At 40.3% G+C, this 27007-nt stretch overlaps 1 protein-coding gene and 1 long non-coding RNA gene across 19 annotated transcripts in view; one reads left to right on the top strand and one right to left on the bottom strand.

The window, feature by feature from the left end:
* The window catches only part of LOC103880111, a 55483-nt gene extending 40224 nt beyond the window's left edge, over nt 1-15259 (bottom strand). For both annotated transcript variants that reach the window (XR_002520281.2, XR_640994.4), the window contains exon 1: nt 14932-15259. This is a non-coding gene — a long non-coding RNA (uncharacterized LOC103880111). The remainder of the gene's footprint in view (nt 1-14931) is intronic.
* Nucleotides 15250-27007, top strand: part of RABGAP1L (RAB GTPase activating protein 1 like) — a 786378-nt gene continuing 774620 nt past the window's right edge. For 6 of the 17 annotated variants that reach the window (XR_004181455.1, XR_004181462.1, XM_031661778.1 and 3 more), the window contains exon 1: nt 22178-22201. Coding sequence is in view for 9 of the 17 variants with exons in the window: in XM_031661778.1 (XP_031517638.1) it covers nt 22196-22201 (6 nt within the window). In the remaining 8 variants the exon portion in view is untranslated. Of the gene's footprint in view, nt 15496-18504; nt 18665-22121; nt 22202-27007 lie in introns of those variants that run through there. The other 11 variants (XR_004181611.1, XR_004181599.1, XM_031662147.1 and 8 more) reach the window with 7 other exon arrangements.

Here is a 27007-nt window from a genome sequence, read left to right as displayed (position 1 = left end):
CAATAGTCAAATCCATCAAGTGGAAGAAAGGATATCAGAGATTGAAGACCAACTTAATGAAACAAAGCAAGAAGACAAGATTAGAGAAAAAAGAATGAAAAGAAACGAACAAATCCTCCAAGAAATATGGGACTGTGTGAGAAGACCAAACCTACGTTTGATTGGTGTACCTGAAAGTGACGGGGAGAATGGAACCAACTTGGAAAACACTCTTCAGGATATTATCCAGGAGAAATTCCCCAACCTAGCAAGGCAGGCCAACATTCAAATTTAGGAAATACAGAGAACACCACCAACATACTCCTCGAGAAGAGTAACCCCAAGACATATAATTGTCAGATTCACCAAGGTTGAAATAAAGGAAAAAATGTTAAGGGTAGCCAGAGAGAAAGGTTGGGTTACCCACAAAGGGAAGTCCATCAGACTAACAGCAGATCTCTCTACAGAAACCCTACAAGCCAGAAGAGAGTAGGGGCCAATATTCAACATTCTTAAAGAAAATAATTTTCAATCCAGAATTTCATATCCAACCAAACTAAGCTTCATAAGCGAAGGAGAAATAAAATCCTTTACAGACAAGCAAATGCTGAGGGATTTTGTCACCACCAGGCCTGCCTTAGAAGAGCTCCTGAAGGAAGCACTAAATACGGAAAGGAAAAACTAGTGCCAGCCACTGCAAAAACATGCCAAATTGTAAAGACCATCAACACTATAAAGGAACGGCATCAACTAACAGGCAAAATAACCAGCTAGCATCATAATGACAGGATCAAATTCACACATAACAATATTAACCTTAAATGTAAATGGGCTAAATGCCCCAATTAAAAGACACAGACTGGTAAATTGGATAAAAAGTGAAGACCTATTGGTGTGCTGTATTCAGGAAACCCATCTCACATGCAAAGACACACATAGGCTCAAAATACTATGTATTTGATGGAGGAAAATTACCAAAATTAAGGCAGAAATAAATAAGTTATTTGAAACCAATGAGAACAAAGACACAATGTACCAGAATCTCTGGGCTACAGCTAAAGCAGTGTTTAGAGGGAAATTTATAGCACTAAAATCCCACAGGAGAAAGTGGGAAAGGTCTAAAATTAACACCCTAACATCACATTTAAAAGAACTAGAGAAGCAAGAGCAAACAAATTCAAAAGCTAGCAGAAGACAAGAAATAACTAAGATCAGAGCAGAACTGAAGAAGATAGAGACACAAAAAAATCCTTCAAAAAAATCAATGAATTCAGGAAGTGGTTTTTTGAAAAGATTAACAAAATAGATAGACCACTAGCCAGACTAATAAAGCAGAAAGAGAGAAGAATCAAATAGACACAACAAAAAAATGATAAAGGGGATATCACCACTGACAACACAAAAATACAAACCGCCATCAGAGAATACTATAAATACCTCTAGGCAAATAAACTGGAAAATCTAGAAGAAATGGATAAATTCCTGGACACAGATACCCTCCCAAGACTACACCAGGAAGAAGTGGAATCCCTGAATAGACTAATAACAGGTTCTGAAATTGAGCTGTAATTAATAGCCTACCAAACAAAAAAGTCCAGGACCAGATGGATTCACAGCCGAATTCTACCAGAGGTACAAAGAGGAGATGGTACCATTCCTTCTGAAACTATTCCAAAAAATAGAAAAAGAGGGACTCCTCCTTAACTCATATTATGAGGCCAGGATTATTCTGATACCAAAACCTGGCAGAGACACAACAAAAAAAGAAAATTTCAGGCCAATATCCCTGATGAACATGGATGCGAAAATCCTCAATAAAATACTGGCAAGCTGAATCCAGCAGCACATCAAAAAGCTCATCCACCACAGTCAAGTCGGCTTCATTCCTGGGATGTAAGTCTGGGTCAACATACGCAAATCAATAAACATAATCCCCCCCCGTGAAAAAAAGAAATAAAAAATAAACGTAATCCATCACATAAACAGAACCAATGACAAAAACCACATGATTATCTCAATAGATGCAGAAAAGGCCTTCAATAAGATTCAACACCCCATTCATGTTAAAAACTCTCAATAAACTAGGTATTGATGGAACGTATGTCAAAATAATAAGAGCTATTTATGACAAATCCACAGCCAATATTATACTAACTGAATGGGCAAAAGCTAGAAGCATTCCCTTTGACAACTGGCACAAGACAAGGATGCCCTCTTTCACCACTCCTATTTAACATAGTACTGGAAGTTTTGGCCAGGGCAATCAGGCAAGAGAAAGAAATAAAGGGTATTCAAATAGGAAGAGAGGAAGTCAAATTGCCTCTGTCTGCAGATGACATCATTTTATATTTAGAACACCCCATCATCTCAGCCCAAAATTTCCTTAAGCTGATAAGCAACTTCAGCAAAGTTTCAGGATACAAAATCAATGTGCAAAAATCACAAGCATTCCTATACATCAACAGTAGACAAACAGAGCCAAATCATGAGTGCACTCCCATTCACAATTGCTACAAAGAGAATAAAATACCTAGGAATACAACTTGTGGGATGTGAAGGACGTCTTCAAGGAGAACTACAAACCACTGCTCAAGGAAATAAAAGAGGACACAAACAAATGGAAAAACATTCCATGCTCATGGATAGGAAGAATCAATATTGTGAAAATGGCCATACCGCCCAAAGTAATTTATAGATTCAATGCAATTCCCATCAAGCTACCACTGACTTTCTTTGCAGCATTAAAAAAACTTTAAATTTCATATGGAACCAAAAAAGAGCCTGTATAGCCAAGACAATCCTAAGCAAAAAGAACAAAGCTGGAAGCATCACACTACCTGACTTCAAACTACACTACAAGGCTACAGTAACCAAAACAGCATGGTACTGGTATCAAAACAGAGATATAGACCAATGGAACAGAACAGAGGCCTCAGAATTAACGCCACAAATCTACAACCATCTGATTTTTGACAAACCTGACAAAAACAAGCAATGGGGAAAGGATTCCCTGTTTAATAGATGGCATTGGGAAAACTGGCTAGCCATATGCAAAAAAACTGAAACTGGACCCCTTCCTCAAACCTTATACAAAAATTAACTCAAGATGGATTGAAGGCTTAAACTTAAGACCTAAAACCATAAAAACCCTAAAAGAAAACCTAGGCAATACATTCAGGATATAGGCATGCGCAAAGACTTCATGACTAAAACACCAAAAGCAATGGCAACAAAAGCCAAAATTGACAAATGGGGTCTAATTAAACTAAAGAGCTTCTGCGCAGCAAAAGAAACTATCATCAGAGTGAACAGGCAACCTATAGAATGGGAGAAATTTTTGCAATCTATCCATCTGATAAAGTGCTAATATCCAGAATCTACAAGGAACTTAAACAAATTTACAAGAAAAAAACAAACAACCTCATCAAAAAGTGGGCAAAGGATATGAACAGACACTTCTCAAAAGAAGACATTTATGCAGCCAACAAACACACACAAAAAAAGCTCATCATCACTGGTCATTAGAGAAATGCAAATCAAAACCATAATGAGATATCATCTCACGGCAGTTAGAATGGTGATCATTAAAAAGTCAGGAAACAACAGATGCTGGAGAGGATGTGGAGAAATAGGAACGTGTTTACACTGTTGGTGGGAGTGTACATTAGTTCAACCATTGTGGAAGACAGTGTGGCAATTCCTCAAGGATCTAGAAACAGAAATACCATTTGACCCAACAATCCCATTACTGGGTATATACCCAAAGAGTTTGTAAATCATTCTACTATAAAGACATATGCACACGTATGTTTATTGCAGCACTATTCACAATAGCAAAGACTTGGAACCAACCCAAATGCCCATCAATGATAGACTGGATAAAGAAAATGTGGCACATATACACCATGGAATACTATGCACCCATAAAAAAGGATGAATTCATGTCCTTTGCAGGGACATGGATGAAGCTGGGAACCATCATTCTCAGCAGACTAACACAAGAACAGAAAACCAAACACCGCATGTTTTCACTCATAAGTGGGAGTTGAACAATGAGAACACATGGACACATGGAGGGGAACATCATACACCAGGACCTGTTAGGGGATGGGGCATAGGGGAGGAATAGCATTAGGAGAAATACCTAATGTAGATGACAGGTTGATGGGTGCAGCAAACCACCATGGCACCTGTATACCCATGTAACAAACCTGCAGTTCTGCACATGTATCCCAGAGCTTAAAGTATAATTTAAAAAATGTAAAACTGAACTTTAGATTATCTGTTCCCTAACTCCGCTTACTCCTTCCCAATGTTTCCACCATTCAGCTAGTTGATTAGGCCAAAACTCTTAAAATCTTCGACTCTTCTTTAATTCTTGGGTCCTTAGCAAATCCTGTTGGATCTGTCTTCAAAATATATCCAGAATTCAATTACTTTTTTCCATTTATCCCACTACCACTCTATTTCAAGTTACCATCATCTTTTATCTGGTCTTTGAAGCTAGATTTCTAACTGGTCTGCTTGTTTCTACTCTTGCTTCCCTGTTGTTCATTCTCAATAATGGAGACAGATTGATCTTTTTAAAGCATGGAACTGATCTCTAAACTGATCCCTCCATCAGTTTAGAACAAAATCTGTAGTCTATGAGGCTCTCTATCATCTTAGCCACCAGCTATTACCCCAAACTCATCTCCTACTACTTTTTAATCACTGGCCCCAATCAGACTGGTTTCCCTGCTGTTCTTAGAATGCAAGGAGTCTGTCATCTTAGCCCATTTGTACTAATTAACCATTACCTCATTAGAATTTCTATTCAGACATACTTCCCCAGAGAGGCCTTCCCTGACTACCCTATCTAAAATGGCACTTTGTTTCTCTATAGCGTTTTATTTTTCTTCATTGCATTTATTACCACCTGACATTATATTATAATATCTATTTATTTATCTATCTGTTTATTGCTGCTGTTTTCCATGAGTATCCATGAGGGCTTGGACTTTTTCTATCGTGTTTACTGTTGTATCCTCAATACCTAAAACAGTACCTTTTACCTAAGAAGTACTCAATAAATATTTGTTCAATGAATGAATGAATGAATGAATGGAAATGGTTAATATTAAACTACTATGAACAAATGAAAATTATGTGGTAAGCTCTGATCAAAAGAGAAGGGGGGGACTTTGAAGTAATATCCTTTAAAAGAATGATTTGCTTTTTTTGTTTTGTTTTGTTTTTGTTGTTCTTGCCCAGGCTGGAGTACAGTGGTACGATCTTGGCTCACAGCAACCTCCTCCTCCTGGGTTCAAATGATTCTCCTGCCTCAGCCTCCCAAGTAGCTGGGATTACAGGCACGTGCCACCATGCCCAGCTAATTTTTGTATTTTTCAACATGGTTTCACCATGTTGGCCAGGCTGGTCTTGAACTCCTGACCTCAAGTGATCCGCCCATCTCGGCCTCCCAAACTGCTGGGATTTATAGGTGTGAGCCCCTGCACCCAGCAAGAAAGAATTTTGGGGGGTAAGTAAAGATTGTTTTTCTTATTCTGGTGGTGGGGGGTGGGAGGGAGTAAGAAGGGAATCACGCCAGGGACAAAAGTCTTATATGTCTACATTTCCCTTTTCTTCTTTCTGCTTACCCAGTTAGAAGCCAAGGAAAATCTTTGGAGAAGAGAAAGCTAAAATGTAGAAGTATAACTCAGTAGCAAAATACTGAGTAAAATAGTCAGTGTAAAGTAGTCAGTCATTGGAATTATTCCACAAACTGGTGCAGCTCTACATACATCTAGAAGGGCATTTGATTTTAAAGTGGTATTTGATTTTTAAAGAGAGCAGTTTAATATCTATTCTGAAAGATTTTTGTACTCTGAGGAGAATTGAGGGTTTGTTAGGAGAGAGTTTCTTAGGTCTGAAGGAATTCATGGTGGAGTGGGGAAGAGGATATAGGAATTAAAAGAAACTAGGGATGATATTTACCAATGAGAGAGAAAAATAACAATTTTGCTTTTCATATTATTGACTAGTTTGTGATTATTATTATCAGTTTATATTCCTGTTGTTTTAATAAAGGAGTCTAATTTTAAAAGCATAATATATTGGGAAATTGTGCTAATCTCTCGGCAAAACATATCTGAGAAGTCTGGCTATTCGAATCCTGAAGATGTAACAAATATAACAGAAGATTGCATAGAAAATTTTGGCCTAAGCATTCCAATGCAATAGATGTGACATTTCTCAGTAAAGTACCAGACTAATAAGCAGCAATTTCAAAACAAGTTTCCACTAGTTAGAAGGTTTTGAAAAACCACAAATGTCAGACAGTAGAATTGAGACTGCTTTTCGTCAGAGGTGTTCTTTAGAGAAAGCCATGCTTTACATCCTATGTCCCTCTCATTAGGGTGAAGGAGAGGAGGGTGCCTGCTTCTCCACCTCAAGCCTAGTGAGCAGGGCTTCTTACAGAACTGTTCAAAGAACTGTAATGGGAAGATTGGGATGATGTTTGACTCCTTCCTCCTGGAAAAATCTAGAGGGCCAGAAAGAGAATGCCTGGCAGGTTCTTCATTATTGGAGAGGATATATCCAGTTGCATTATGACCAACCAGCTCACTCAGAGTTTCTCAACACAAATGATGCACAATGCTTCCCATGGACCAGATGTGGGCCACACAAGGGATAAAGAGCCAGGCTGGAGCTCTTTGTGACTACTGCACAAGGCAACTGCCTGAGATGTCAGTTGGGGTCTAACAGAAAACAACAACATGGTGTAGAGTTCTAAAAAATATCTGAGACTAGGGAGAAGTGGCAGCAAGAGGAATAGAATACACGGCCTGTATCACAGAAGGTGGAGGAGTTGTAGCTTGACTGACCAAGCATGTGAGTCTCTGAGGAACTCACAAAAGTTCCTGTAAGCCAAAGATTAGCTTTAAATATCTGCTCGTTTAAAGCTAACATATGAGAGAGTACAAAGCCACCTCACTACAGCTTCAGTCAATGAACACCTTTCTGCTCCCTTTTCCCTTATTCTCTCCCTGCACTTAAACCCAGAGAGTCACTGACCACAGCCATTGAGTAGGTGAGAATACGAACAGGAAAGACAGAAGAGCTGAACACGTTTCTTTTCTCAGAAGCCTCCCTTTCAAATGAGGCTGAATTTTGTGATTTAAAAAATTTAAGACCTTATGATTTCTAAAAGTGGGCAGGAAAGTCATGAGACTTGCTGGAATTTTCATCTTTGTGGCAGGGGAAAAAACTAACCCCACTGAGTTAGTTTTAAGAGAATAGTTATGTTTTGATTATATTTTACAAGTCACACCAGCTCAATGCAATGAATATACAGATTTTCTGCTACACAGTTGGTGGAAACCTTTCAGAACCTGCAGGTACACGTCTTAAGAGGAAAAGAGCATTGCAAGCTCAAATTTGTAAAACAAAAAATTTGACAATTCCTATATTAGGTTCATTCACCAATCACTACACTAAGTCCCGAAGTGAATAAAATGTATGTATTCAAAATTTGTGAAAGAAATAAATTAAAAATTTGAATGGGCCGGGTGCGGTGGCTCACGCCTGTAATCCCAACACTTTGGGAAGCCGAGGTGGGTGGATTACGAGGTCAGGAGATCGACACCATCCTGGCTAACATGGTGAAACCTGGTCTCTACTAAAGAATACAAAAAATTAGCTGGGCGTGGTGGCGAGCGCCTATAGTCACAGCTACTCGGGAGGCTGAGGCAGGAGAATGGCGTGAACCCGGGAGGCGGAGGTTGCCGAGATCGCCACTGTACCCAGCCTGGCGGCAGAGCGGTGACTCCTGTCTCAAAAAAAAAAAAAAAAAAAAAAAAAAAAAAAAAAATTGAATGACAAAAAATTCAGTCTTCTGGCCAGGTGCGGTAACTCAGGCCTATAATCCCAGAACTTTCGGAGGCCAAGGCAGGCGGATCACTTGAGGTCAGGAGTTTGAGACCAGCCTGGCTAACATTGTAAAACTCCCATCTCATTTTCAAAAACACAAAATTGCTGGGCATGGTGGACGACGCCACCAGTTACTCTGGAGGCTGAGGTTGAGACTTGCTTGAAGCCTGAGGAGGGATGCAGTGAGCCAAGATCACGCCACTCTGTGAGCCTAGTGCCTGGGTGACAGAGTGAGATTCCCATCGCAAAAAAAAAAAAAAAAATTCAGTCTTTTTTTTGAGACGGAGTCTCGCCTGCCCAGGATGGAGTGCAGTGTACGACCTCGGCTCATTGCAAGCCAGCCTCCGGGTTCACGCCTATCTCTCCTGCCTCAGCCTCCTCCCTAGTAGCTGGGACTACAGGCTTCACACCTCGCCTTCCTCAAGCAGTTTTTGTATTTTTAGAGATGGAGTTTCACCCTGTTAGCCAGGATGGTCTTGATCTCCTGACCTGGTGATCCACCCGTCTCCCGACCTGGTGATCCACCCGTCTCGGCCTCCCAAAGTGCTGGGATTACAGGCTTGAGCCACCGCGCCCGGCCTCAGTCTTTCTAAGACAGGGAAATATGCAGTGTACTTTCAGTAGAATGATTTTCAAACCACAAAGGACTAAAAAAACAACAACCACCACCCTTTAGTCATGGTTATTAAGATGAAATAATTACTGAAATTCTTATCTAAATTTCCTATATCAGCTATCCTTCTAGATATGAAGTATCTAAGTGAATAATTCCAATTTTAAAGGAATTATTATTATTGTTATTATTATTTTTAGAGACATGGTCTTCCCTTATCACCCAGGCTGGACCACAGTGGTGCTATCATAGCTTACTATAACCTCAAACTCTTGGGCTCAAGTGATCCTCCTGCTCTAGCCTTCATAGTAGCTGGGACTACAGGCGTGTGCCACCATGTCTGGTAAAAAAATTTTTTTTTTGTAGAGATGGGGTCTTGCTATGTTGCCCAGGCTCGTCTCAAACTCCTGGCTTGAAGTGATCCTCTTGCTTTGGCCTCCCAAAGTGCTGGGATTCAAGGCACGAGTCACCATGCCTGACTAGGAATTTTTATTTGTTTTTTGAGATAGGGTCTCACTCTGATGCCCAGGCTGGAGTACAGTGGCAGGATCTCTGCTCACTGCAGCCTCCACCTCTCTGACTCAACCAATCCTTCCACTTCAGCCCCCCAAGCAGCTGGGACTACTAGCAGGCGCCACCACACCCAGATAATTTTTGTATTTTTTGTAGAGATGGGATTTCGCCATGTTGCCCAGGCTGGTCTTGAACTCCTGAGCTCTAGTGATCCACCCGCCTCAACCTCCCAAAGTGCCAGAATTATATTTTTCTGAAATTATTTTAATAATTCCGTAAATTATAAATTATAATCTATTCAGAAGTCATGTGAATCAATTAAAAAGGAATATGACCCTAAGATAAGGTTTAAGAGTAAAAACAGTAGTTAGAATTAAGTTCAGTGGCAAGTGAGTAAAGCTACAAATAATAAATAACGGATTAAACACACAAGGTTTCATTCTCTGTAAGTTTGGACATTGGCATTTCAGGTGGGATTTCAGGTGGGATAGAGGTTCCACAAAGTCCTCACAGACATAATCTCCTTCTGGTTCGTCACTCCACCATACCTAGGGTGGTCCTCATCTTCCGGCTGAAGATGGTTGCTAGATTCAACTATCACATCTATGTTCCAGGTAGTAGGAGGGAAGAAAGGGAAAAGAAGAGCCCAGTCTCTCTCTTGGAAGAAAATTTCACAGTTATTTTTCTCATTTGCCAGAATATGTGGCTGCAAAGGAAGCCAAGAATTATAGTCTTTTATCTGTGAATAGTTTAATATTGAATAAATTTGGGGTTCTTTTACTAAGATGGAAGGAGAAAAATGGATGTTGAGGCAAACAGCTAGGAGTCTGTGGCATACAGACTTAAATATATTTCTTTTAATAAGATGGTTAGGTCTGACGTTAATTACTAACAAGTTAGAATTATTGGTAAAGATCTTTAATTGTACTGTAGATTCGGTGTTCTTTAAATGCTTGCTTTCTCTATGTAGAGAACATTTCTGTCACTTGCAATCAAAGAAAGATTAATTCATGGTCAGTAATCAGGGATTTGTTCTATTATTTAAGCTCTCTGTTTCACTAAGAGAAGCATCTCAGCAAATTCTAACACAAATTTGTAAATACATTCATTCAATTATTCATACAATAAACATACTGAATGCCTAGGTACTAGGAAAAAAACATAATTTTTTACTTCAAAGTGTTCACAGTCTAGTAGAAAAAGACAGTGATAAAAAATTTTAAATGTATAAAAGTGTTATAGGTGCAATAAAAATGTATGTATCTGGTGTTTTGGGGTATAGTACAGCGAGATATCAATTCTACAAAAATGAGATTAAAGGGTATGCATCCAAAGTAAGGCATACATTGATGGTGGAATTCAATTAAAAATGATTACATAATTGAAAATACATCAAAAGGTACAGAGAATAAGACAATGGCTATCAATTTATGCACATCTACCTATGAAACAAGATATTTTGAATATAATTACAAGATACAATTCTGATTTTCACATGCAGTTTGAAATTATTAGTAATGATGTATGTAGGTATGTCAAAAACTAAAAATCTTCCACGAAGAGGTTATTGTCACCGTCACCAAATCAGAGAATTAAATAGTAAGAATTTTCCTGAAATTGAGAGTGTCAGACAAAGTGTTAGGAATATTTTAATATATTCTAAAGCAATGGCATTTTCATTTTATAATTCCCATTTACTCTTGTATTAGAGAGTCTCTTAGAATTAGACATAATCTTTTTACAAATTTGCAGCTTATTTTTTATGTGGCAAAGGGAAAAGGACTAAAAAAATGTCCTGGAGAGAGGGTTAGGGTGTGGTGGAGAGGGCGTGAACTTCCCTTGACTCAGAAGAGGAAAGTGGTAATTTTCCTCCCTTTACCATTAAAGTATTTGTAATTTTTGAAGTAACTTTTTCTACAAAACATATGTATTTCAGGAATATTTCTTATATGTTCAAAACCTGCAATTTATTTGGTCTATGGTAAGTACTTCAAGGGAACTTGGAGTTTCCTGCCAAAGCTCTGTTTGGAAAAGCTTGTGCAGGGAAAGCATCAGGAAGGAAGACATCACATCTATAGAAAGGCAGGCTCCCTCTTTGTATAGTTTCTTTACATTGTTAAAAAATTAATATAATTCAGACTAATATGGCTAGCTAGACTGACAAGGGAAGACTCCCTACCTTTACAAAAATATACGAATGCTGGATAATAACTTTAAAAATTGAAAAAATATATTTTGCTAAGCTTGAAAGCAAGAAAGGGAAATCAGCTAGGTATGGTGGCTATAATACCAGCACTTTGGGAGGCTGAGGCAGGAGGATTACTTGAGCCCAAGAGTTTAAGATAAGCCTGGGCAACATAGAGATGTCCCATTTCTACCAAAAATTAAAAAATAATGCAGGCATGGTGGCGTGAACCTGAGGTCCCAGCTACTCGGGAGGCTGAGGTGAAAGGATCACTTGAGCCCAGGGGATTGAGGCTGCAGTGAGCTGTGATCATGCCACTTCCACTCTGGCCTGGGTGACAGAGTAAAACTCTGTCTGAAAGAAATTTTTTTTGAGCCATCGAAATAACAGCAGCAACAACAACAACAACAAAGGAAATCACTAGCTTTTAGAAAAAGGAAAACAAAAAACGAGAGCATTACAGGATGCTGAAGGCAAGTATATACTGAAGCCCAATGGCTCACATGAGTACTGGAACTTGATACATGCTGTGAGACTCAAAGACTTAGAAGGAATAGACTACTGACAAGTGCAAAAACATGAATGAATCCTGAAATGATTATACTGAGTGAAAAAAGTAACACAAAAGAAGAATACACACTATATGATTTCATTTATAGAAAATTCCAGAAAATGCAAACAAATCTCTAGCAACATCAGATCAGTGACAGCCTCAGGACATGGAGGGGGATGAGTCAGAATAAGAGGGAGAGATTACAAAGGGGCATGATGGATATGTTTACTCTCTTGATTGTGGTGATGGTTTCACAGTTGTGTACATATGTCAAAACTTGTCAAATTGTACACTTTAAATATGAATAGCTTATTGTATGTCAGTTATATCTCATGAAGATGTTAAAAAGGACAAACAAAATCAACATCCAAGCAAGTTCAACAGATCCTTCTTCTCACTTATATGTGTGCAATTTACTTGCTGAAGAAACTTGGTGGTATGTCCTATAGAGTTTCTCACATTCTGGATTTTATTGATTGCAAAAAGGAATCCTTATCTTTTTTTTTTTTTTGAGACAGGGTATTGTTTTGTCATCCAGGCTGAAGTGCAACTGGCACCATCATGGCTTACTGCAGCCTTGACCTCCTAGCCTCAAGCGGTCTTCCTACCTCAACCTCCCAAGTAGCTGGGACCACAGGTGCATGCCATCACCCCTGGCTGGTCTCAAACTCCTGGGCTCAAGCAATCCTCCTGCCTTGGCCTCCCAAAGTGCTGGGATTACAGGCCTGAGCCATCATGCCTGGTCAAGAATTCTTGTCTTTTAGAGCTTTATGGATGAAGTATTTATGGGTGATATCCATGTGAGGGGTGGGGAAGGAGATTGGCCATATGTTGATAATTGTTCAAGTTGAATGACTGACTCATGAAGGGTCATTATACTCTCCTCTCTACTTTTTATGTGCTTAAACATTTTTTATAAGAAAAAGTTGAAACAAGTCCTGGGGCCTATCTTAGAGGTACTGAATTTCTTGGGCGTTGAGCATAGAGGTATGCATTTTTATAAACTCCCAAGTATAACAAGATTTAGCTATACACTATAGAGGATCACTGCCCCACATAAAAGAAAAGGACTCCTATGATGAGGTGAATTTCAGACACCTACCACAAGGTATGGGAAAAACCATTTTTGGTAGGTGTCCTTTACATTCAGTATCAAATTCTAAAAGTAGTAGGGGCTGGGCATGGTGGCTGTGGCAAAAGAGAGAATGCACGTCCTGCAGCTGATTGTTGTCATGTAAGAATGTAAGCTCACTCTTACCAAATCTTCCACTTTTTAAAGAGAAGCCCAAAATGCATGTATAATCTTCTGGTTTATAACTTTGGATATAGATTTTTTTAAGTACCATGTATGCAAAAAAAAAAACATGTTTGTGGATTTGATTTGTACCTGGACCACCAGTTGTCATGTTATGAACCATGCTGGAGTATTTTATAACACCGTCTCTCAAAGTGAGAGTTTCAGTCCTTTCATGGACCAGGGCTGCTAGGACATGCTTAATGCAAATGAAGCCACAGTGGAAAGAGAAGTGAGCAGTACATACCACATGAAGAATGCTTTCTTTTAGTTTCTCGAGTAAAAGATTGAAGACCTGTTAATAATTTTTTTGGCATGTGCTTACAATTGTTTTTCTGGTGGTAGGGATGAGTTTGCACCAGATCACCTTAATTGTCTTTTATCTAGGTTCTCTCGTGACTTGTCTCTTATCTATGTTGTACTGTGAGGAAAAGTTCAGTTCTACAGAATGACCCCTGTTGATGAGAGGTGTTACATGTGGCCATGGGACAGGATTTTTCTTTTCCTTGTAGCAAGCTGGCACATGAAGATATCATGCTCCACTTAAATAGAAGAATTACCTCGCCAGTGGTGGCCACTATAGCTTTCAAAGACATATGGAATTGAATTTGGGGAACACTGAACTTGTTTTGGACTTGCCATTTTTTTTTTAAATTCTTTTTTTGGCTAAGTTACCTATTGAATGCTCATAATTACCACATCTATTGTCCTTTTTTGTCAAAAAGCTTCACTCCAATTAGAAGATACCTGAAGGCAGAAACTATGGCTTTGTCAGCTGTTGACTTCCTCATGGTACGCAGTGTAAATATACTACTACTTTATTTAGTAGATTCTTAGTACTTACTTGTTGACAGATTTACTAATAGTTCCTGTACATCTCAGCAAATCAACAGATGATTTAGGTTATTCTAACCCTAACTTTATTTAATATAATAAAAACTTTCAGCATTTATTGTTAGGCCCAGGGCTAGGTAGGCTCCTGAGATAGAGAAGTTCATAAGGGAAGGAGCCCAGAAGGTAGGGGAAACAAAAAAATAGTTACAACACTCTTGATATGTCTCAGCATATATAGACATTAACATCAGGAAAAGCTGAGGGGTGGGGGGAAGGAATTTGTGAGGGAGGGCCCTTTGGACAAATGTCACGTTTCTCACAGTAGCTTTTAGATATGGGTGGGAAAATGAGGGCAGGGCAATTGAAGTGGGATGGAAGGGAGATGTTTAAACTAAAGTCATTCTAGGGCTCCAATCACTGGACACAGGTAACTTCCTACACTATATTCATTTATCCATGCAATCACATTCATTGAGTGCTTCCTATGAGTTAGGCAGGGTGCACTATGTAAGATACAAATGAATGAAGCAGGTCCACAGCGGTTGTCTAGGGGGATAAAATGCTGCACAGGGCAACCTGGATAAGCCTGACACGTTAGGTGCCACAAAGCTACAGAAACAAAGTGCTAAGGAGATTCGGAAAATTTACAGGTCATTTCTGGATGCAGGATCTGGGAAGAAGGATGTCCACAGTTCAAAGATCAGTACAATCTTCGTAGCGAAAAAGCGTTGGTTTATTCTACCTCTACCTAGTTTGTGCCTCAACATCTTTGACCCCAAAGGATAAAAAGGTGCAAATAAGGGCACATTTTCTTCATAGAATACGTAATGGTGCTTATTTAATGCTTTCCTCTTCATTCCCCGCAGTGATTTCCCTCTTCACTCTCCCCCGAGTCTCACAGAAGGAACTAACAAGGGAGCGCTTCACAAGCACAGACACCTTTAAAGAGGCGCAGAAAAGAGTACTTGGTGAAAAAGTTAGTATTCTTTCAGGTGACTTTCCTTAAGATTACTGGGCATTAAGAATGAAAATATGTAAACCAGGCTTACGAGCAAGAAAACAAACTCTCCACATTCAGAGTTAATCTTCGAACTCAGCAACCGTCAGCAGAACTCACCCCCATCAGGGCGGGCTCGCGGGCGCGGTCCCACCCACAGGCCCCTCCCCCGCGGAGGTTCTCCAGCGCCGCCCGTACTCCCGCCCTTCGCGCGTCCCTGCTTTAACAGCTCTGGTTCTGTCAGGACCTCACTTCTCCGCCCCCGGCGCAACCGCGGCCAGGCAGCGACGTGCACCCGCGTGTGCGCCGCCGCCGCCCGGCAGAGTGGGCGCCTCCGACATCAGGAGCGCGCACGCCGTGCCGAGGGGCCTGGACGAGCGCGCTCCCGACCCACCGACTCCTCCTCCTCCCCCCTCCTACTCGGCCCGCCCCCTCCCTCGCCTCTTCCTGCCAGGCAGTCCTTCTCCCCTCCCCTCTCCGTTCCCTCCGCCCTCCCCGGGCTCCAGTGGCGGCGGAGTGAACGGGATCGGCCCGGCCTCAGAGCGCGAGGTGGCGGGTGGGACGCGGGAGCCTGAAGGAGTTGTTGTTTCGGCAGCGCCCGCGGAGACGTGAAGAGGTGAGGCGAGGGCGGCCTCCTCGGGACACGAGGGCGGCCCGGCGGCCCGGATCCACGGGCCGAGGCTGCTTGGGTGTGTTGGCGTCGGGCTGAGTCTGGGGAGGGTCGAGATGGGGCCCCGGCCCGGGACGGGGATGCGGGAGGACCGTGGGAAGGAAGGCACCGGGCGGGTTCAGGACTGTCGGCCGCTTCCCGGACGCCGCGGTTCTCCCAGGTGGCCGCCCCTGGCAGCTAGGGCGGGCGGGGTCTGCGCCCTTACCTGGGGGCGGGGTAGTGGCTTCTGCGGCCGCCGCCTCCAGCTGTGCCCTCCTGACATTGCTGCCTGGGCGGCTGCCGCCCGCTGCTACGCTGTGGCTGCTGCTGGATTCGCAGTCCCAGCAACCCTGCGTCCGGTGGGCGAGTGGTTAGAGTATTTTCTTACCCACACGCAGGCTTCTGTGCTCGACCGTTTCTCTCCCTCGCCCTTCCTCTTCCTCCCCCGAGCACTTTGCTCGGCTCCTGCTGTTGATGCTTGTGGTTTTGTAGTTTGGGATGGGCTGCGTTCCGGGCAGATCCCTACCTGCAGGGAATGCCCCGCTTCAGAGTTGACCTCCTGAGCCTTGACAAACACCTCCCCCCAGCCCCCACCCAGCTTGTGGGTGCTCAGTGTCCTGATAACTGAGTCAAAGTTTCTGAGACTGGGCTGGTACTTTGCACTGGTCGCCAACGGTACAGGGCTGGGCAGTGCGTCAGCATGTGGAAAGGAGCCACCGGCTAGCGGGATATGGCCGGGTGCATGGGAGCTGAACTGACGGGTTTCACATACTAGGCAGTGTGTCCAGGTCCTTGGATCTCTCAGATACGGTTATATTAGAATATGTGCCAAAACTTAGGTGGTCACTTGCAAAATTGGTTTCATGCAAGTAAACTGAAATGCCAGCCTTATTACACTAATGGGAAGGAGAACTTTTGCTTGCCGGACAGATTTCAGCGCAGTTTGGAAAATGATTTTAAGGCCTTTATTTTTGACACTGGAGGGGTTTAGGGATTTTTAATACATTTAAATTTCCTTGTGCATAGTGGGAGGTAAGTAGTTGCTTGTTAAAATTCTGAAAACACAGTTTCATGAAAACCTTCTGACTTTTCTTACAGTAGTGTTTATGTTTGACATCTTCCGTAGAATATCCATTAGTTATGATGTCAGAAGATACGGATGTGAAGTTTGCTTGTGGTCACATTGGAAGTTGATTTTGTTCATGGAAAATACTGGTTCACAAGCTCCTAGTACTAGAAAACTGGCCTGTGATTCATTTTCTCAGTATAGCGTCCCTTATGAAATTGACAATGAGATTTCCAAGGAGAAAGACTAGTTGAACTTTATGTATACATTATCATCAAATTGTATTAAATGTACACCTGCTTCAGGGATTAGCTCTAGACTTTGAGTTACACTGGTGTCTATACTAAATCAGTTCAATAAATGCGCTGATATTATGTTTTGTTCATTTGGAGAGAAGTAGATAAAGCAGGGCAGAGTTTATATATTAGCATATTATATAGCCTACATTTGCTCTGATGTGTATTATTATTATTATTATTATTTGGGACGGAGTTTCGCTCTTGATGTCCATGCTGGAGTGCAATAGCGCCATCTCGGCTCACCGCAACCTCCGCCTCCCGGGTTCAAGCGATTTTCCTGCCTCAGCCTTATGTGTAGCTGGGACTACAGGCATGCTCCGCCACGCCTGGCTAATTTTGTATTTTTAGTGGAGACGGGGTTTCTCCACGTTGGTCAGGCTGGTCAAACTCCTGACCTCAGGTGATCTGCCCGCCTCAGCCTCCCAAAGTGCTGGGATTACAGGCGTGAGCCCCGTGCCCGGCCTCTGATGTGTATTATTAAGTCATCTGGGGAGAAGTAGATGAAGTAGGGCAGAGCTTATATGTGAACATATTATATAATCTACATTGTCCTCTAGAAAGCTGGAAACAAGCTAGTAAGTCTCAGTACTATTGGGGCATATGGTGAATATACAAACCAACTTTAAAAAGTGTGACTGTAAATGTACGAAGTTTGTTTGTTTGTTTGTTTTAAAGAGACAAGGTCTCGCTCTGGCGCCCAGGCTGGAGTACAATGGCTCAATCCTAGCTCACTGCAGCCACAAAGTTCTCCTCACAAGAGATCCTCCCACCTCAGCCTCCTGAGTAGCTGGGAGTACAGGCACATGCCACCGCACCTGGCTAATTTTTTGTTTTAGTTTTGTAGAGTCAGGGGTCTCACCATGTTGCCCAGGCTAGTCTCCAACTCCTGGCCTCAGGCAGTTCTTCTGCCTTGGCCTCCCAAAGTGCTGGGATTACAGGCCTGAGCCAACCATGCTTGGCCCCCTTTTTATTTTTCACCTGAGTTATTTGATGGGAATTTCTATATGTTACAGTTGTGATATTCTGAGAATTTTTGTTTCTTTGATAATTGTTTCATGATTTAGATATTTTCTTTTTATCCTGGTAGTTATGATTTTTTTCCTTTGAATGAAGTAATTTTGTTAGGCATGTGAAACAGTAGTTTTCATGTAATCAGCTCACCAGTTCTAAATTTGTGACTTTTAAAAAACTTGAATTTTTTTCTTTGCCTTAACCCAAACTTGAATTTGCTCAGCCGCTGTATATTTATTTGAACTCTCAGATGATACAGCATTGAAGCGGAAAGTCCTTTTATCCATTCTTTTGGAGTAATCAAAAGAAGGAATTCTGTTGTGCCAACTAAAAATATGTGTAGGAGATAGCTAGGCTTCAAGAGATTGACTTTGAAGAGAGTAGCAGCGAAGTAGCAAAAATTTTCTGTATTGAGGGTGTAGAACTGGGGCTGCATTCCAACCTACCATTGTCTTCAAGTGGGGTATGGATCGTTATGAATGGTTAGAGGAGGTTTGGAGAATGAAGTTGATGCTGTAATGCTATGGGATTCCCAGGTGCAGAGCTTGCCTATGTCTTAATTTTAATGAGTTCTATATTTTTGTAACTCTTGACTTATAGAAATGGGTCAGCCATTGAGTCTGAGGATGACCAGCAGCCCAAGGCTATTCCAGGTGCTGGTATTTCAAAGATGGCTCAGGGATTTCTTGTGGAGATGATCTGATGAGCATTTTGCCATTACAAACAGTGGAGGCTGAGAAAGTATGGACTTGAGCCTGAGGTATGGTAAAAGATACTTGTTTTTAAAGGAGAGTTTTAATGTTGATATTATAGAGAAATACATTGTTTGACTCCTAGACTTTCAGAATGGGAAATAATTTTGACTTTATAGTCAGTATTTGAATTGAGTATAAGTTTGTGAATTTCAGTGGACCCTAATAAGGAAGAGTTAATAAATTAAGCAGAGCTTTCATCTCTGAACATCTCCTTTTTCTACTTCATTTGCTTCCCATATTGCTCTTATTCAACAAATGGGATGGCATAATTGAGTATAGCAAGTTTATGCGCATGCTAAGTCTTTTTTGTTATCTTTTGGTGTTTTTTGGTGTACTTTTGGGGATTTTCCTGGGAAAGTTCTAGGCATATATTCAGTTGATTTAGAGTTAGATTTGGGCTAAGATTATTAGTATACTTGAAATTCTGAGCATTCTTATTTTCTAAATAGCTTTTAAAATAGAAAACATTTTGCCATTGCTGTTGGGCTTCAAAAAAACAAAACCCAACAACAACACAATTCTTTATAAATACTCATGAAAAATCAGCTTACAGGCTGTGTTGTGATAGACATTGTACAGCCAAAAATATATTTAAGAAAATTCTCACCCAGTTTAGTAAGCTTAAATAAGAAGAAAATAAGACTTTTTTTAAAAAATAAAAGCCTGATTTTCCCAGAATATGAAGCCTAACTACTGTTTGCTGTGTTATTTTCCCTCTTGCCTATTCTAAATTCAGCAAGAACTATGCATCCCTAGTCCATGGTAAAAGCTTAGTTCTCGTAGGGGATTCTTAGTAACGGAGGTCTCATTGAGGGATGCAAGGGATTTTGATTGGGAAACATCAGGCATGGAACATTTCCTTTTTACTGCTCTAATTTTCTCTGTACCTGGCTATGCAGTGGGATGGGAACATGAGCACAAATACTAGAATTATCTGGATTTTTTTTTTTATACTATGGATTTCCTCTTCTTACCCCCTACCTGCCCTCCAACCCATTGCTAAGTGAGCCATTGATAGTAGGAGTGTGTTATATCCTTTAGGTATGTAGGGCTGAACAAATGCTAGGAACCTTGGCACTTGGCTGATATTCCATAAACCAAATTCCTGCTCTGTGTAATTTGCCTTCTGGTGATATCAGGAGATATTTGTTAATCCCATTTTTGAAGAAAAATATGAATTGTGGTGAAGAGACATCTGTAACCAAGAGTAAGATTTATTAAATTAGGTAGTATACATGAAAGACATCAGGAGGTTGTTTATCTGAACATTTATTAAACTCTTTTGACTGTGACCTACAATAAAAAATACATTTTACTTCTTGATTCAGCAAGTGCACACACACACAAAGTTGACAGTTTGGTGAAATAATATTTATCTTTTCAGGGCCCTGTTGAGTTGGCTATAATGGCTTGCAAGACCAGTTGTGCATATCTCTTCCTATCTAGCTCTATGTCCACTGACATCATGTTGGTAGCTCAAAATTGGTCATGGTGGGAATATTTACACCAGGAAATTCAGCAAATGATATTCTCAGGGCTTCCCTCTTCTTAGGTAGTTGTTAAACATTTATAGCACCCCATTGTTTATAACACACATAGATACATTCTGTTATTTCATTTCATTTTTAAAATGCTGGGTTTTGACTTCCAAATTAATTTTACACCCAGCTAATGGATTATGGCCTACAGTTAACAACAAATACAACTAGTTTAGCCTACCCTCTTAACTTTGTAAATGAAGGAACATACTAAAAGCCTCAAGTCCAAGGTGAGATAGTGAGTGAGTTATTAGCAAAGCCAGGGCTCTGGACTCAATCTGGAGTTGTTTCTGGTGGGCTTCTTTCCTAACCTCACTTAGTATATATGAGGGATTGTGTTAATCAGTTTGAATAAAGATGGACCTTGACCCTGAGGACTTTATGCTTAGGTGGGGGATTAAATATGGAAACAGCAATGATAATGAAAGGCAGAAAGTAATGGGTGGTAAAAAGATAAAGATAAGGAACTGTAAGAGTTTAGAGAAGAGGGAGAGATTACTTTTAGTTAAAGTAATGGGTGGTAAAAAGATAAGGAACTATAAGAGTTTGGAGAGGAGGGAGAGATTACTTTTAGTTATTGTTTTTTGACCCAGGCTGGAGTGCAGTGGTACAATTTCGGCTCACTGCAACCTCCGCCTCCCAGTTTCAAGCAATTCTCCTGCCTCAGCCTCCCTGAGTAGCTGGGATTATAGGCACTCGCTGCCACGCCTGGCTAATTTTTGTATTTTTAGTACAGATGGGGTTTTGCCATGTTGGTCTGGCTGGTTTTGAATTTCTGACCTCAGGTGATCCACCCGCCTCAGCCTCCCAAAGTGCTGGGATTACAGGTGTGAGCCACCGTGCCTGGCCTGCTTCTAGTTTTAAGGATAAGAGAAGAGGTGACATTTGAACTATGTTTTTTTTTTTTTTTGAGATAGCATCTCACTCTGTGACTCCAACTGAGTGCTGTGGTGCCATCACAGCTCGCTGCAGCCTTGATTTCCTGGCCTCTAGCAGTTCTTCTGCCTCAGCCCCCAAGTGGCTGGGACTATAGGCACACACCAACATGCTTGGCTAATTTTTGATTATTTGTAGAGATGGGGTTTCATGATGTTGCCCAGGCTGTTCTTGAACTCCTGGACTGAAGCTGTCTTCCTGCCTTGGCCTCCCAAAGTGCTGGGATTACAGTTTTGAGGCACCATGCCTGGCCCCTGAACTATGTTTTGAAGAATGGGTAGGATTTGGACGTGTGGAAATAGGACAACTCGTATCACCCTGGGCCAAGGGCCAGGGTGATCAAAGGCATACAAGCATGGACAGAGAAAAATGAATAGTGAGAGCTAGGCAAGAAAGAGTCAGTTAGCACCAGATGGTTAAGAGCCTAGAATGCCAGTTTTCCTTTCTGCTTTTTGGTTTATCTTTCATTTTTGACTCTGGAGTGATCTAGTACTTCTTAACATTTCAAGATTTATTTATTGTGATTAAAATATGATCCAGAGAGCACCTAAGTATCCTTAGAGTAGAAGCTGAAGGGAAAAATTATTAGTTTTAGAGAAGCAACCTTGAGTTTACCAATCCTAAAAGTGTTGGAAAGTAAAAAATATTTTATTTGTAAGGAGATACAGTGTTTTTTTGTTTTTGTTTTTGTTTTTTTTTTTTAGTTCACCAAATAGCATCACATTGGCTGGAGTAGAACAGGAAGCAGTTTTGAAAGTCTTTACAAGGGCCTTCTAAAATGTGATTTCTAAATGACTGGATCTTAATTTTTGGAGGCAGGTTTAGTTCAGGCAGAAGGGTAGTTTATACAGATCCGCAGCTGAGCTGAGTAGCTTTTAGAATTTAGGGCAGCAAAGCAGGGTGTTTTACGCAAAATTCATTTGTAAGGGATTGATGGCTTCTTTACTCCAAGAATTTTCTTAGATTTCAGTATTTATGTCTTTAACAGCCGGTGTGACTGAAGATGTTTTGAAGTCTTGGATGGAACTTGCCTTATTTCACAGGTGAATTGGGTGGCTAGAAATGAAGGTAAATGCCAGTAAGTTGTGTCTGTTAATCAAATTGAAGTACTGGTGGCAGTTCTCAAGATTTTCTGTCTGCTGATGATTTCACACTTACTGCTTCTAATTACATGGTGTATAGTCGATTTGAAGAAGCCTTGGTTCTCTTTGACCCACCAGTTCTGTAAAGGTAAAAGCCTTCTTAGAGTGTTGCCCAGGTAACAACACATACAGAGACTGTTTAGTAGCTTGTCACAGAAGTGTGTGGAAAATTTTGGAAATGTTGGTAAAGAAGTTGCTATAGTAAATAACTGGTTGGTAAAAAGCTGGGCTACTTCTGCATAGTTGATAAAGAGTTTTTGAGATGAGCCTTGGTTCTAAAATAAATATGAATTGTGTCATTGCCATACTATTTTCTTCCGTTAAATAAGCTCCTAATATGTAAATGTTGTTGTCCTATCATTTTAGAAGGTTTCAGCAGTTTCATATGAACTGTTCCACAACATAGCACACCCCAAACACCACGATAAGAGTTCAAATACGGCATGGCCCAGATGCCTCACACCAGTTAAATGATAAAGTTAATCATGTCAGCACAGTGTTTTTTAAAAGTTTTTTCTCCCTCTTTTTTGAGGCATGTTAGTTTTCACAAATTGAGGTTATTAGAATCTTTCCAGATTTTCTACCACCATTTTTTGTGTGTGTGTGTGTGTGTGTGTGTGTGGTAAAAAGTACGATGATGGTGTCCTTAAACTATGTAAACATTTGTAAAGATATACACACATACACATAGTGTGTGTATATGTATGTGTAGACATACATACATATATATTTACATATCATTAGTTGTTGGAATTTGTGGTGAAAATACACCCACCCACGGCAAATGACTGAAAACAAGTGTTCTGGCTCTTTGAAGACTACCATGTGAAGTATTCACAAATATGAAAGTAATGCAAACCCAAAGGGAGTTTTTGTATGCCTGATTTCAAGAAAGGAGCATTTTAAGAGGCAAGTATGGAATTCATTCATATACCAGTGAGGAATTTCTCAACTTCTCCTTTACCCAGCACATACACCCATTTACCGTCCTCATTATTAGCAGTAAGCAAAATTATGGAACTTTGAATCAGACTTCTACTACAAGCGATGCAAATAAATATTATTTTTAGAAAAAATACAAACTTGTGGTTTTGAGTTACAAAGGTTTAAGAGACACATATCACTAGTTTTTTAATAAACTACGTGGAGTGTTTCCTGTGCTTCAAGATGTTTTAATTGTCATTGTGAGGCCTTTTGCTGAGAGCATTGTATAAAGGCATAGTTGTTAAGATGGTTATTAGGTGTTCTTTGAATAGTTTATTTTTCTGTAGTCAATTTGTCTTGCATACATTGATGGCCGGGCGTGGTGGCCCACACCTGTAATCCCAGCACTTTAGGAGGCCAAGGCAGGCAGATTGCTTGAGGCTAGGAGTTTAAGCCTAGCCTGGCCAAGATGGTGAAACCCCGTCTCTGATAAAAATAAAAAATTAGTGTGATGCGTACTCATAGTCCAAGCTACTTGGGAGGCTGAGGCACAAGAATCTCTTGAACCTGGAAGACGGAAGTTGCAGTGAGCCGAGATCGTGCCATTGCACTCCAGCCTGAGCTGCAGAGTAAGACTCGGTCTCAAAAAAAAAAAAAAAAAATGAATAGAGTATACTACTTCACTGAAAAATCAACCATTGAAGGGAGGTTATATATATATTGGCAGACAGTAGGGTTTCTGCTGTTGTTTTAGAGTAATTTTGTTATTCAGCAGCTGTTTATCCCCAGACCTCATTCATTTATTACTGCTTTTTTCCATTTCTTTTTAATCTCATGAACTGTATTCTTTCATTTTAAATCTCTCATATTTGCCCTGCGGTCAGTGGTCATATTTGTACTAATGTTTTGATTTGCCATTGCCTGTGCAAAGATCTATTACCAAGTTGCATTATGAAGTTGGTATTGAATGGTAATTCAGTTAATGTCCTCTTCTCTCCATTCTTTTTTTCCTTCCGTATTCTAGAAGTTACCCTAACACTAGTGTTAGATTCCTGGCAAAGTTAATGGGAAAATGAAATTAAATATTACTGTTATTCAAATCCTAGGATGACCTTTTTGCCAATACTAATGAACATACAAAATTCTTTAGCATGAATTACACAGCTTAAATTTTCACTGAGGCTAGGCCTCTTAAGTTTAAAAAATTAAAAATTAAAAAAATATTTATGGGGTACAAGTGCAGATTTCTTACATGTATAGATTCTTACATGTATAGATGTGGTGAAGTCTAGACTTTTAGTGTACCTGTTACCTGAATATCCACCATTCTGTATGTCCATGTGTACCCATTGTTTAGCTCTCACATACAAGTGAGAACATGCGGCATTTGACTTTCTGTTTCTGAGTTATTTTACATATGATAATGTAGGCCTGTTAAGGTAAAAACCATTCTGACATGCATTTTATAGTTCTTTTCAACGTTATCAATAGCTTTGCTAGATGAAACAGGTTTCTTCTGTTGCAGTTGGTATCACAAACAATAAATTAGCTATCCCTACCATTTGAAAATATAAGATAAAGGTTTTTTTTTTTTTTTTTTTTAAACACAGAGTCTTGCTCTGTCTCCCAGGGTGGAGTACAGTGGCGTGATCTCAGCTCACTGCAACCTCTGACCTATGCCTCCCGGGTTCAAGCAATTCTCCTGCCTCAGCCTCCTGAGTAGCTGGGACCACAGGCATGTGCCATCATGCCTGGCTAATTGTATTTTTAGAAGTACTTTCACTGTGTTGGCCATGCTGGTCTCGAACTCTTGAACTCATGATCCACCAGCCTTGGCCTCCCAAAGTGCTGGGATTACAGGCGTGAGCGACCGTGCCTGGCCCAGATAAAGTTTTTTTTTAAAAGATAATCTAGTAATAGTAGGAAAGAGAAACCACTTTATCAGTTGATCTACTACTTCCCATTTTGAATATAAATTTCATTGTGTTGCATGCTAACTTCATTATGTTCTACTGAGTATTTACTTTTCTAAAGACAGAGCTTTAACAATTTTTCTTTTTTTGTCGTGTTTTGGAGACAGGTATCTCTCTGTTGCCCCAGCTGAAGTGCAGTAGCACGGTCATAGCTCATTGCAGCCTGGAACTCCTGGGCTCAAAGTGATTCTCCAACCTTCATCTCTGGAGTAGTTGATGGGACTATAGAACTGCACCACCACACTCTGCTAATTTTTTAAATGGGAGTCTCCCTGTGTTGCCCAGGCTGGTCTCAGACTCCTGGGTTCAAGCAATCCTCCTGCCTCAGCCCTTCCAAAGCATTGGGATTACAGATGTGAGCCACTAAATCCTGCACAATTTTTCACCATTTGAGAATTTCACTTAGAGGAGGATCATAGTAGCTTTTAGACATTTTTATCAGTTGTCCAAGGGTGGAAAAAAGTAGTTAAGATGCAAGTAACTATAAACATTTTTGGTTTTGTGGGAGACAGTGTAGGTAGAACATAGGACCTTAATTCTTGATCTGCTGCTGTGAGATTCAGAGAGAATAAGTGATTTAGACACAACTTTTTTCTCCTCTTTGCACACTAACCGTGAGCTAACATTGAGTGTTTACATGGGGTATTTATTACATAAGAAAATGTACATTATCTAGCTAACCTTCACAGTAACCATATGAGGTAGGAATGATTATAATATCATTTCCAGTTTGCAGGTGAAGGAAACAGGATTAGAGAACTTCAGTAACTTACTTAAGATCACATAGCTTGGCTGGGCACGGTGGCTCACGCCTGTAATCCCAGCACTTTGGGAGGCCGAGGCGGGCAGATCACGAGGTCAGGAGATAGAGACCATCCTGGCCAACATGGTGAAACCCCAGCTCTACTAAAAATACAAAAATTAACTAGGCATGGTGGCATGTGCCTGTAATCCCAGCTACTCAGGAGGCTGAGGCAGGAGAATCACTTGAACCAGGGAGGCTGAGGTTGCGGCACTGCACTCCAGCCTGGTGACAGAATGAGACCCCATTTCAAAAAAAAGAAAAAATCATGTAGCTTGTGAGAGGCAGTTATTTCTCGCTTCTAAATCTGTCTCACAGTGCCTCTCTACTACTACTCTGTATTGACAATCTTTAAATGGGATGATACTTGCTTTGCACATTTCATAGGGTGGTTATGAGAATCAAAAAAGATAAGATGTACAAAAGAACACACAGATGTCTCTGGTATATTAATTTTATTGGATAATATTTGAGACACCAAAGAAATCTTTGAAATCTTGTATACATGTATTAGTTTGTAATCAGTAATGCTATAAAATAAGTTTAACAGATGAATATTTGAAAAGTTATCTATAAAGACATATTTTGTGTGCATTCAAGGGATCTGTGAGTGAAAGGTAGAGGAAGGCAGAAATGTACGGATGTATTGAATAAAAAGTGGATCATATGATCTCTAGCAGCCTGAATTCTTTCTGCAGTGAGGAGTATATGTAAGTAACAGGTGACCTATAAGATCCCTCCAACATCAATAATCTATGAGTCTTTGTTATGGGTTACTTTTTTTCTGTTAGAATATCCTCAAATTAGCTAGATGTGCCCAAAAGAGCTTTTTAATTTTATTTTAGTTTAGATCATCAATAATCACCATTTGTCCTTTTCTAAAATTGTATATATTTAAGGTATACCACATGATGTTTTGCTATACATATACAAAACATATATAGATACAAAATCATGAAATGATTTGTATGTTTTGATATACAGATACAAAATCATGAGATGATTACTACAGTTAAACAAATTAACCTATCCG

The sequence above is a fragment of the Papio anubis genome, chromosome 1 (genome assembly GCF_008728515.1).
Source record: "Papio anubis isolate 15944 chromosome 1, Panubis1.0, whole genome shotgun sequence".
Taxonomy (NCBI): domain Eukaryota; kingdom Metazoa; phylum Chordata; class Mammalia; order Primates; family Cercopithecidae; genus Papio; species Papio anubis.
Note: the sequence above shows the minus strand (reverse complement) of the source record. Positions and strands in the feature narration are given on the sequence as shown.